This window comes from Rissa tridactyla, chromosome 2 (genome assembly GCF_028500815.1).
Source record: "Rissa tridactyla isolate bRisTri1 chromosome 2, bRisTri1.patW.cur.20221130, whole genome shotgun sequence".
NCBI classification, from domain to species: domain Eukaryota; kingdom Metazoa; phylum Chordata; class Aves; order Charadriiformes; family Laridae; genus Rissa; species Rissa tridactyla.
The window spans coordinates 122122384-122135011 of record NC_071467.1 but is presented as its reverse complement, the minus strand read 5'-3'; the positions used below and the strand labels follow the sequence as shown (position 1 = coordinate 122135011).

The window sequence follows — 12628 nt, the reverse complement described above, 5'->3', positions numbered from 1 at the left end:
TAATTTAATGGCTTGCAACACCAGAATACTGAGTGTTGGTCACATGACTGATTATGGCAAGAATTAATGCTTCTTTATTAACGTTTACTAGCAACACTATCATTACAAAAAACCTACTATTTAAGTAAAGAAAAATATTTTTCTTTCCAACATTCATTGTATCCAAGTTCCATCTTGTTGTCTATTTACTCCCAGAAGAATTTCTCTTGAATGTTTAAATGTTTTTCTCTAGGATGTTTAACAAATCACTGGGAAAAAAAATATGCAATAAACCTATTTCAAACTACTGTGTGAAAGAACAAGAAAACATGTTTCTAAAACTCCAGTAAATGGAAAAATAAACTTGAGGAGATACAAAAGTGGGAACTATTTCCAACTCAAGGAAGTTTTAAAATTATTATATATTGGAACCACGTATCTCTGTATCAAATTTGATAACATTCTTGTTTGGCAACACAGTATTAAATGACTAATAGTCATAAATTTAAAATGCATAAGGTAGTACCACTAAAATTAGGATGTCACTTAATCATTGTGGATTTAGTATTATGAACAGGTTCAAGTTCTTCTATATCATTTCAGATAATCCAGTAGTCTCTTAACATTTTAACAACTGCAATAATTTAAAATCCAAGAAAATTACACATTTAGGGTTGGTACTAATTTAGGCAAAGCAGAAATCTTGCTATGACAGAGAAAGTTGGGGTGGAGAAAGTTTTAATATAAAGAAGTAAATAAAATAAATTCTTAAAGACCTAGATTCTGTTCAAAGAATATGTAGGAATATAACAGTGAGATTTTATTAATTATAAAATGAAGTAAAAACTACAAAACAAAGCACATTTAATTGAAAATGAGAGAATGTATCACTGATTAGCACGAAAGAGAACTCCAATTTCCTAATTAAATTTGTAAAGTTTAGGAAATTAGGAAAATATGTTTATCGTGTGAAAGCAACACACTCTGCATGAAACTAAGAAAAAGATGCAGCAAATACATATTAGACTTAAACCTTTGCCACAAATAGTTCACTACGGTTAATATTCAGTGTTAGTCCGTAAAGTCAAGGAAAGACAATTTTTAAAATAAGATAAAACACACAGAAAAGTCCGTGCGTTAGTCCGACTCTGAGAAGCACCCTACTTCTGCATTTTTATTCCTGCTGGTATCAGTATGTGGTAAACCGAGTGACGTGATGCCTGAATCTCAGGCCATCCTCACTACAGCAGATCAGATCAGATCTAAAACCTTACTATTCCCTCCATTTTGACAGTTCAACTATTTTTGTGGTTGCTCTCCGTCAGATTTGTGAAATAATTCAGCTTTAAAAGAAACTACATTTTAAACCAGATAATGATGGAGACCCAGGTGACAGAGAAGGCAAACGGTTAATCAACAAACCTACAGGCTAACAAGGTGGAAAAAAAGACTAGTGCAGAAAGGTGGAGGACAGCAAGCTTTTAAGTCAGAGCTGCCACTGACAGACAGTAACGTATAATCACACCCTCAGTCAGTCTGTATTTAACTGGGCAGCGATGTCTCAGGAACAAGGCTCAGGATATGGTTTCATGACAACTTCAAGAGCATAACCGATTTTAGGAGTCCTTGCAGTCCTTCATTCCTGCCCCCAAAGTGCAGCATGTTCTTTTGCGCTTCAGCTTTCTGAGAATAACAAATACAGTCAGAATCATTCAAGCATATACAATCTATGTACAGTAACTGTTATTGCAAAGGCTGTATATCCAGGGGCAGAGCTTCTGCATGTACAATAGAAGTCAGATCTAGTAAACCACAACAATTTGAATGATGTTTCTAGGACAAAAATTAGGCTCTGGCAGCTATAGACAAACATCAGGAGAAGACAAATATTCCATGTTCCACTTCATAATCACTGCATGAAAAGACCAAAAATGTTGTAATCCTCAGGGAAAGACCTTGAAGAGCACACTAAAGAGGCAAGGCCCAGAAGCAAGAATTAAGAATATGGTATGGGAACAAAAAACCTCAATCCTTTAGCAAATGTCTGTTTACCATTTTCATAAGGTGACAAAAAAATGTATGAAATTGCTGTGAATGGGTTAAAAAGGGAACCAATTTTTTCCCCAGATGACATTATAACCCTGCCTATAAAGTTCTGTTTAGATGAGTTTCAAGCCAAGATGTTCTATGCAATTAGATGTTGTGAAACTCTTGGATACTTTCAGTAATATTAAAACAGAATGTTCTGAAAACCTCTGCATAATATTTCTAGGAAGTGTAATGTACATCAGCCCCATTCCAACAAAAAGCCCACGATAGGTTATTGCTGAATATTGCTACACTAGGTCAGAGGTAAAAACAATGCATTCCTTATGTACTTACTGCATCTTGAACTCTGTATTCAGAACATTCGACATCAGAATTAATGTAAAAATTCAGAAGCAAATTTTATTACTGTCTCTATTTACATTAACACTGCTACAGAGAACTATCACTTACCAAAATTAACCTGAGAATGTAAATAATGAATGTGAATCCACAACCAATGAGCATTTTCTGGCTATTTTAGTGATACTGAAGTTTACAGTGTTATTTAAATTCATTCGAGCAACCCATGCATTCAGGCAGTGGAGAGGACCTACATTTTTGCTCCCTCCCATGTTGAACCTCAGCCATAGGTACGTGTTGCTGTATACCTTGGATCATTGTGGCCCCCTCCCAATTTTCTTCTCTGTCTCCCAGTATTGACATTCATTTTTTTTTTAATCCATATGTATCTGTTTTATATGTTTGTGTCATTGCTTCCATCCCCTTTCTAATTATACCCAAAGGCGTCTATTTCAGGGCATGCACTTTTTTGTTACATACGACAAGAATGAAGTTTATCTGTGGGCTGCCACCCAAGGCTGCAAACTGTAATGCTCATACTGCTTACAAAGTAGCTGTGTTAGCACCCAATGCAAGAAACCATTAAGCATGTCTGCAATAAAGAAGAAACCATGCATGTGGTCATACAGTTATTCCTATTACTGTTCACTGCTATATAGGTTCCAAATCTACAAACAAGGGCAGTGTCCGACCATCCTTCAAACATCATGAAGTTCTCCACGGTCAGGTAAAAGTCAGTCCACAAATCTACTACAGAATGGGGAACTAATTACTTCTAACAAGCTTTCACAGAATCACAGAATGGTTCGGGTTGGAAGGGACCTTAAAAATCATCTAGTTCCAACCCCCTGCCATGGGCAGGGACACCTCCCACTAGACCAGGCTGCTCAAAGCCCCATCCAGCCTGGCCTTGAACACCTCCAGGGATGGGGCATCCACAGCTTCTTTGGGCAACCTGTTCCAGTGCCTCACCACCCTTACAGGAAAGAATTTCCTCCTGATATCCAATCTAAATCTACCCTCTTTCAATTTGAGGCCGTTACCCTGTGTCCTATCACTACACTCCCTAACAAAGAGTCCCTCCCCATCCTTCCTGTAGGCCTCCTTCAGGTACTGGAAGGCTGCTATAAGGTCTCCCTGGAGCCTTCTCTTCTGCAGGCTGAACAACCCCAACTCTCTCAGCCTGTCCTCATAGGAGAGGTGCTCCAGCCCTCTGATCATCTTCATGACCCTCTGCTGGACCTGTTCCAACAGGTCCATGTTGTTCTCGTGGTGAGGTGCTCCTCCCTAACATACAACACACTCTCTAACATACAGGCATTTCCCCTTAAAAACTTTATGTTTCACCAACTGCTAACAGTAACCAGCTAAGCAAGCCCTCTGTTACTTCCTTCCATCTCTTCTAAGAACTAAAATTTTATATTTTGATTTAAGAGCTAAAATAAAACACAATCTATAGAGAAAAATCATATTGGCAACTACAGACCAGGTATGGAAAAATACAGAATACAGAAATAATGATGCAGAGGAGAGGAAAGGGGGGAGCTGCACAGTCCCACTAAAACTACTCAGCCCTGTGACAGAGATAACATGTGGCACACACAGGTTAGGTACCACCGAGGACCTACATCCCTCTGCTTCCTCCACTGTAAACTCACATCTGATAGAACCTGGCATTGCCACAGGTGTTAAATGTTTTTACCAACAAAGCATTGCACATCGCATTAAGAATTTGTGAAGCATAATTAAAATAAAGAAAATGAAAATTTCCTCTTGGTGTCCTTCAGATGTTACATAACTTTCTACTACTTTCATCTTATCCACCCACCTACTGATGCACTCCTGCTGCCCTTCCCATACTGCACAACCTCAGCCTTGCTTAAAACTTACCTGTCAGCCTTTTCACACCTCCCATGACAGAGGGCCACATTTCAGACTGTCCCCAAATGCCATCAAACAGGACAAGAACAGAACACACGCGTAACAGGCACCTCTCAAATCTGCACCATTGCCCACCTACACTCTACCCCACTTATCTTTTGCTTATAGTCCATAGTGTATTACGCAGAATTTAGGTCACAACTCAAACAGGAGATGGATGTTCTCATTTTTCTGTAAGGGGTCACATAAGAACACAGACAAAAGACTATCTGAAGCACATGATTATTTCCCTTAGCTCCAAACATGCTATAAACAGACCCCGCTCATATTCAAGTGTGAACATGCACTGAAGACAGGCTGTTGTACTGCATATCACTAGAACAGTTTCTACTTTGTGTTCCTTTATCATTGTTAGCTATGATGACTAACATCTACCTATGTCAAACTTCAGGAACTGGTATTCAACGTTGTGGGCTACCCAGGCTCATTTCCACTTCTTGGAAAACCTACAAAGCGTGCAAGCCTTTTCATAACAGACTGTTTTGTGTACATGCCTACGCTACAAATGCTTTAGATGTCAAGGAAGTTTAAGTAGTCTTAAGAACAGGTAAGAAGTTAAATTGGTCTAAAGAGCCATTGCATCAAATGTCCCCTTATAGAAAGGTATGATACAATTAATAAGCCTTTAGTGTCAGTATGACACTAAATGCAACGAAGAAAAAAAAATGTACAATGGTCTGCTAGCACTAACCCACCCCATTTCTTTTTTTTCTCATTGCAATACCCTTCTCTTCCTCACTTCAATATGTGAGTGGACTCTCTCAATGGCAACAGGCACGCTTGCATCTTTTGTTACAGAATGCGTTTTTATGCCTGTGTCTTCCCCTCCCTTCTAGTCTCCTATGATCCTGAGTTTTCTATTACAACTCAACAGAGCACCTTCCTCCTCCACCTTTCCTCACTATGTTTTCTCGGTGACACTTAAAATCCTCGTCTTTTACCCTCTTAACCTTATTGCAGACTGACCTCATTCCCTTACGCAGCTTCACTGACTCACAAACCTCTCTTCTCCACTGACCTCTCTCCCGCTGTTCAGCTTCTCATCTAGGTCTATCAGAGCCAATGAAATGCAGACACCCACCTTTCCTCCCATGCCCTCTTCTCTCTGGCTGTAAGTACAAATCATGTACAAAAACCTACCCTGAAAGAATGTCAGAGTTGCAAGTAAATACTCAAAAGTTATGAAACATGCGAATCAAAGTTTCCTCAACATGCAATGTTAATAAACCACTATGTAAGAGGGAAGAGAAAAGATGCTTTAATAACTTATCAGTTGGGAAAGTTGTTCAGATTCTCCCATAAAAGTTCAGAAAAGTCAGACATCCTCCTGGCACAAAAAATGCCCCTTTTGGAAGGGCAGGTCTCTGGCTGGGCCTAGCCAGCCCCCTAGCAGGCTCTAAAAAACCTAGAATATGCCCAAAGGCATGCAATACCTTGTTGAAGTTTGCATTCTCCAATGATCCACAGTCACCAATACTTTGGCAACCCCAGCAGTAACCCCATAGCTATTGCCCCTCTGGATTTGTGACTCCGCTTTAATTTCCACAGGGGCTACAACCCCACCCCCACCCCCCCCCCAGGTACCCTAATCCTACTTTGGCAATTTTTGTAGTAGTCTTTGCCTGATACTTGGAAAGTTTCCACTTCACCCACACAATTAGTAGCAGATTTTCTAATGCTGCCTCTTCAACCTGCCTTACCCCCTGTCAGTAACATCCTAAACATAAATTTAAAATTACTGCATAATTACTATCTTCCTCCCTCTGCTTCTCATATTATTTTTTTTAAGGACTTGATCTGGATGGCTGATACTCTAGTCAGGTTTTTTTTATGGGGGATTTCAGTCATAGCAGATGACTTGGCCAGGTAATTGCCAAAGGAGAGCGGGACCTTCTACAGGAGGCAGAGGAAACCTTCAGGCCAAACACTGAAAGCGTCTGTTCTCTCATGACAGTTTCCATAAAAATTTATGTCCATTTACTGCATCCACAAAGCACGAAGCACATGTAGCACACCCAAACTCTGGGATCAGCTGCAGGCCCAGTGGTGGCAGTGTAAACCACGCACTTGAATGCTGCTTCACCGAAGGTGGCAACCAGCATTTCCACAGGCCACTGGAAAGGAGCAACTGAGAGGATGCACTGCTGCTCAGAAAGAGAGGGAGACCTCCCGCAGCCCACTGGGGCACATCAGTGCGGCCTCTCCTCCTATCATCTAATAATAAAAGCAAGTTTCAGAAAGAGTGGAGGAGAAAACCTTTCAGCCTAGACATGTACAGCCTGTGACATTCAGACCCCTAGATGATGTTTCTTAAGGCTGTTTCCACAAAGAACTATGAAATACTAAAGAATTCTCTGAAAGATCACAAACATACTTGATGAATTATAAATTAAATATATGTAACTTTCCAATTTTACTTATTTTTAAACTGTGAAATAAGGTCCAGGGGCGTCACTGTCACCTCATGAAAAGGTCTTGACCAAGGCTGTGGTCCTTTGGCAACTCCTTGCCATCAGCCCTGTCACCTAATTTCCTGCTAAGCTGAGGGAACTTGAAAAACGATAAGTAAATGTATAAATGGGTCTCACTGAAATCTAAAAATTCCCTTCGTAAAAGTATGTATGTCACGTATAACCATGGAGGATCAGTACGAAATGGGTGAAGCAAATGAAAAAAAAAAAAATAACAAAGAGAAAACTCTTCTCTAAATCTCTGTCCTAAACATGAGTTGAGGAATATCGAATAAGCAAGCGAATTCAAAGAGGAGCCAAAATCAAGTAAAAAGAGCTGAACAGATCATCTACTTCGATACACTCACTGCAATTTTTTTTTTTTTTTAAACATTTTTCCATAATGTTTGCCTACGGTTGCCAGCCAGGCAAAGCTGAACATTACAGTTCTATCCCCTACAGCGTTTAATCAAGCCTCTCATGGGGGCATTTAGATGAGATTCTTCCTTGTTTGTGGACAGGGCTATGACCATCTTTTTTCTGCCACTGGAATGAGAAGACATCCCCTGTCATATTTTACCATCTTTCCCTCTCTCCCTTGAGTATTACATTGATCTTCCTGATCAAGAAACAAGAGAGACCTTCCTGATGAACATAGGCCTTCCCTTCCCAAATTCACAGAAAAACAGGAAAACTGTTAGAAACAGTCCTACAACTGCCTGAAAACCTGCTTGTATATATGCTTTCAGATGAGCACATGCATACAACACAAAAGGCGTTAAGCACTGAAGCTACGACCAACACAACCCTGCTGTCGAAAAAGACAGTATCAGAAAAGAGGAAGGAAATGTCCTTTAACCCTTTCCCACATGTGCTCACCACACTGAAGTTATGTCTCACTCGCTCTTTAAAAATGCAAGTTGTAGATACCAGATCTGCTGTCAGTCATCTGCGCTATACGAAAGGCCCTTAGAAATAGTCTCCTTCCATGAAGAAAAGTAAGCAGGAACCTGCTTTCAGCAGTCTACCCACTTGGTTTTCTTTAAAACTTAAATGAGGTAAAAAACAAAAAAATCAAGCAAAAATTTTGACTTGAGAGTGTCCCTTCATACCACTACGATATCCCCATGAATCATCCTACTAAGAGGCAGACATAGGCTCTATTGCGCCTAATAAACTAACCCTTTTATTAATCAAACAGTTCACTTCTAAACTATATACAGAATTCTGTAATACAAACAAGCTTGAAGGATAATGCCAAACAAATTGTGATTACTGGTGTGGCCATACATGTTTTTACCTACTACTCCAAGCCATTATTCTGTGAGACTACAGGCCCCTTACAAGCAATTTGATGTAGGCTTGTAAATGCAGATCCCATAAAATTTTTGTTTTAAAGAAAGCTATTGCACTAATCTCAGAGGGGGGAAAAAACCACAGAATTCTGTTTCTGGGATTTTTTTCCATATATATACACACATTTTGGAGCTGCTATTCCTAGTTATACGACAAGCCATGACATGCCATAAGCAGTCCTGCTGAATCCAGAGTGAGTATAAGTGAATTCAATACTGGCAAAAGGCTTATGCTAGGCTCTGTGCCTCACAGGTGGAAGTCTACGTCTAAAACTTATGCAGAGAAGGTCCAAGGCTGTGAAGAGGTTTGGAAATCTTTAGCAGGCAACATGTTAACCAAGCTATCACTTCCATGATGAATACTAAAACATTTGTTTAGTTAATCGTCTCATTCAAAGTTAGGACAATGTCAGGAATATCTTTCAGCTGAGATCGTCTCGAAAGTAACTGAGCCGCTGCTATTCCGTTTTCACTTCGCTTTACACAGTTACCAGATTGCGACAAACTGAGTGTGTTGCATAACAAGTTGAGTCATGCTATTTTTTTCAAAGCGGATAAAGTAAACTTCATATTTATTCTTTATATACACCTGTCACAATTTAATCTAGGGTTTTTTGATGGTATATCGTAACTCTTCCTCTCACTGCCATGGAGTTTTAAATAAAAAAAATATTTAACATATTTCCTCTGGGTACCAAGCTTTGCTCAACTTCAAAGGATGAGGAAGTGCTAATTTTGACTATTGTTAGAAACAGACTAATAAAAGCACTAACAACTTGGAGCACTAACATTTCACCAAAGCTAATGCACTTTCTGAATTATTGGAAAAGAAGGATGAGATTTTGTTCTTAGAGGTCTTTAGTGAATTCGGAGGCTTACTCTGAAAGGCTTCACATCCCATGGCCTGATTGTTCAGCACAGGGATGCTGAGAATGTCCTGAAAATCAACCCCCTTTGAAAGCTACCCAGCTGAGTAAACCATGGTGAGGAATTTGTCATAATCCTTTTCAAAATTTAGGCTACGATTCCTAACGCTATGTCCAGGTCATCTAGCAATACGATCCTGCAATCCTGACAGGCTACTGAAGCTGAGGACGCTTGGCGCAGTCTCAGCAGCACTCAGCACTCTGCGTGATCAAACCAGACAGCTAATACAGTTCAGGCTAATGCGCTGTATGAACATGCAAACAAAACAGGCTGAGGCAAAGCTATTTTAAGACTCTTACTTATAAAACCCATAAAACATGAACAAGAGGCTTGACAAATGACGTGTATTTTATGAATGTGAACGGGTCAGAAAGAACACAGAACAAAGACAGGGACTGGAGTTTCACACGGGTAATGTTGCAGAAGGCAGGGTAGGGAGGGAAGACTATTTTGAAAAGCTATTTTAAGTTTGAGTAGAGGAGAAGAGCACAGAGTTACAGAGTGGAGGAAACTGCACAGTGCTTTGAAAGGGAAGCCTTTGAAGTTTATACTTGAAAAGAGAATGCTCTGTATATATGGTGATGAAGGTGTAACAGGCAGTTTGGAAAAGATGGGTTAGTCCACTTCTGGTCAGATTGAACTGGCAGAGCAGCAAAATATGTACAATGAAACAACAAAGGCAGAAGTTGGGAAAGGGACTAAAAAGAGAACAAGACTGAGATGCAGGTAGTTTTAGAAGATAACAGAACAGACACATAACATGACAACATGCAAATAGTGCATCCTTGACGTGAAATCATGAATGCACCGCATGATTTTCACGCAAGTAGCTAAAGAATTTTAAGTGGAGTTTCTCAAAATAACACAAGACATAATTACGAGAGAAGAGAGATGGAGAAGAAAAGTCAAGAAATGAGTTTTTGAGGGCCAGGCAATCAGCAATGAGATACACCACCTGATATTTAAAGGATGGAGAAATAGGAAAAATTCATGCAAACAGCACACACAAAGCACATTTACACATCTGACAGAGGGGATAAAGCACACATATGAGTAGAGCACAGCTAGATATCTCCTGACAGAGTATTTTTTAGACTAGAATCATAAAATACGGTGGAACAAACTGGGAGATAAGTGACCAGCTGACGTATTAAGTATGTTTGGTGAACAGAGACAGAGATGGGATGACTGCATTATTCTACAGTGGAATAAAGAAGGGCAGACAATATATTTGTGGGCAATGGAAGGGATAAGAACATGTCTGTACCGGAAACTGAAGTGTACAATGAGAAATAAAACATACACTGAAAGACAAGGTATGAGAAGACACACATGAGTAAAGAATATGTGAATGGAAGAAAAGCAGACCACTGATCAATAACTTGGTTAGTATAGAACCATCTGAATGTACACAGACAAAAGATATAGTGCAGAACTATGTAATTTCAGGCAGAAGCGCAATTAGTAGCTATAACAAAGGCATATATTGAGGGTGGGAGTAAGTAGTTACAAACAAATATTACAGATTTATGTTAAGAACAGGGGCAGGAGGAGGAGAAGGCATAGTTTATGCCAGATGACTTATTATGGTAGATGTGAATGCCTTGGGATAGTGAAAGGAAAGAAAAGGTTAGCAGAGAGAGCTGGAGACGAGGTAGGCATACAGTACTAGAAAAAAGACAGAGCAACAGCATATATGTTTTTAATTTAAAGACGTGCCCTCATCTCTTACTTGTATCAAGCATTACACAGAAGAATGATGACACAGTGGCAGAGAGGCTGCCAAGCCTTACTGCCTGCTCTACATCTAAGTGAACGTATAGAAGGGATGGAATGAGAAGATTTGTATGTACAGGTGAAGTCGTAAAGGCACGCAAAAAGCTGTGGCAGCAGCACATACAGACGTGTGCACGCTGGGATACATACAAAGGAACGATGGCGATAAGAGTGTGTACATACGCCAAAGCAAAGAAGATAGCGAAATGCCTATGCATACATGTAGGCAGGTGTGCAATTAGAACAGCTGGGCCGGGAAGCTCGCAGGCAGCAGGCGAAGCAGCGGGGACGCGGGGCTTGCACGGAGCTGGTGCCAAAACCTCCCGGGAGCCGGCCCGGGCGGGAGGCATCTGCACACACAGGAGGGAGCCACAGCAGGAAGGCGTCTGTGTGCGGCAGCAAAAAAATGGCAGACAGCCCGCCCGCAGGCGGCGGGAGCACTCGAGAGGCGATGCAGGAGCGCGCAGGGACAGGCGGGGCGGCCGCACCAGACCCCGGCGGGCCGCTCGGGGAGGCGGGACCCCACCGCGGCCGAGGGTCACCCCGGGCCCGCTCCACTCACCCTTCGCTGGGGGTCTCCTCCTCGGCCATGGCGGCGGCGACGGCGGCGCGGCGGCCGGCAGCTGGCAGCGGCAGGGTGGCGGCGGCCGGCAGCACACAGAAGGACAGCGCGACGGCGGCGGGACCGGCCATCACGGGCTCGCTCCTCCCTCCCGCCTGCCCGCCCGTCGCCTGCGTCACGCCGGCGGCGGCCGCCCACGCCACAGAGCGGAGCGGGCGGTGCCAACCGCCGCCTGCGCGCCGCCGAGCGGCCGTTGGCGGCGTGCGGGGCCGAGGGGACGGCGTAACGCACGGCGTAACAGCCGGCGGGAGCGAGCCCCGGTGGCGTCGGAGAGGTGTCAAAGCCCGCGTGCCGGCAGGCAGGTGACAGGTGAAGCGGGAGAGGCGGCAGGAGCCCAACATGGCTGCGGCGGTCCGCGAGCAGGGCCCGCCGAGGCGGCGGCGGCGGCAGGCAGCACCGGGTGTTCGGGGTGGGAGTTCGTGTTTGTTTCACACCTAAGAAGCAAATTAGGGGCTCTGGACGCAACGTAAATATTACCTGTCCCTAAGGTGATTACGAGTGGAACGCTTATTGCGATTTTAATTTTCGAGTGTTTTGAAAGGCCCAAGCGCAGCCGTGCCCGTGGGGAGGAGAGTGCTGGGGGAAAGGGACGTGCGTGTTTTGGGCAGTATTTGGCCTCACGACATAGGGTGCGTTGTTATTCAGCCGCGTAAGGGCTGCCTTCGTATTGAACGATCAACAAACTTTAATTGAAATACATCAGCAAGGTGCAACGAGTGGGAGGAGTGGCGAGGTGCTTCCAAGCCTGGCATTTCTTCTGAATTTTGCCACTGAGCTGAAGTGCTTTAGAAAAACAGATGTAAGATGGATTATTGGGTTTTTTTGGTTTCTGAAATCCTTTGATTTCAGAAAAGGCATAAGATTAATTTGGTAATAGCTGAAATTATTCTCAGCTAAAACCATTCTGCAATTTTAACAACAGAGATTGTTGAGATTACACAATGTCAGCTAAAGTTTGGTTGGCTGTGTCACAGTGGTTTGGCAATCTGATGTTTTTCTCTGGAGGGTGTATTTATTTATTATTATTGCTCTGAAAGATTTCATTTACCAAAACCGTGAATATTGATGAGTGCATAAGGATATGATCATCGGCAAATATTCGCAATGATGCTCTCTACAACTTGCAAACAGCCTGAAACAATAGCTCTGAATGCTATGATTTTTTTTCTTCTTAATTTCAATGGAATAGT

General features: G+C 42.2%; 1 protein-coding gene across 1 annotated transcript in view; it reads right to left on the bottom strand.

Moving 5' to 3' along the window:
• The window catches only part of ABHD5 (abhydrolase domain containing 5, lysophosphatidic acid acyltransferase), a 29612-nt gene extending 17817 nt beyond the window's left edge, over positions 1-11795 (bottom strand). The window contains exon 1 of the mRNA XM_054191365.1: positions 11379-11795. Coding sequence (XP_054047340.1) covers positions 11379-11779 — 401 coding nt within the window. The 5' untranslated portion in view covers positions 11780-11795. The remainder of the gene's footprint in view (positions 1-11378) is intronic.
• Between the last annotated feature and the right edge of the window lie 833 nt (positions 11796-12628).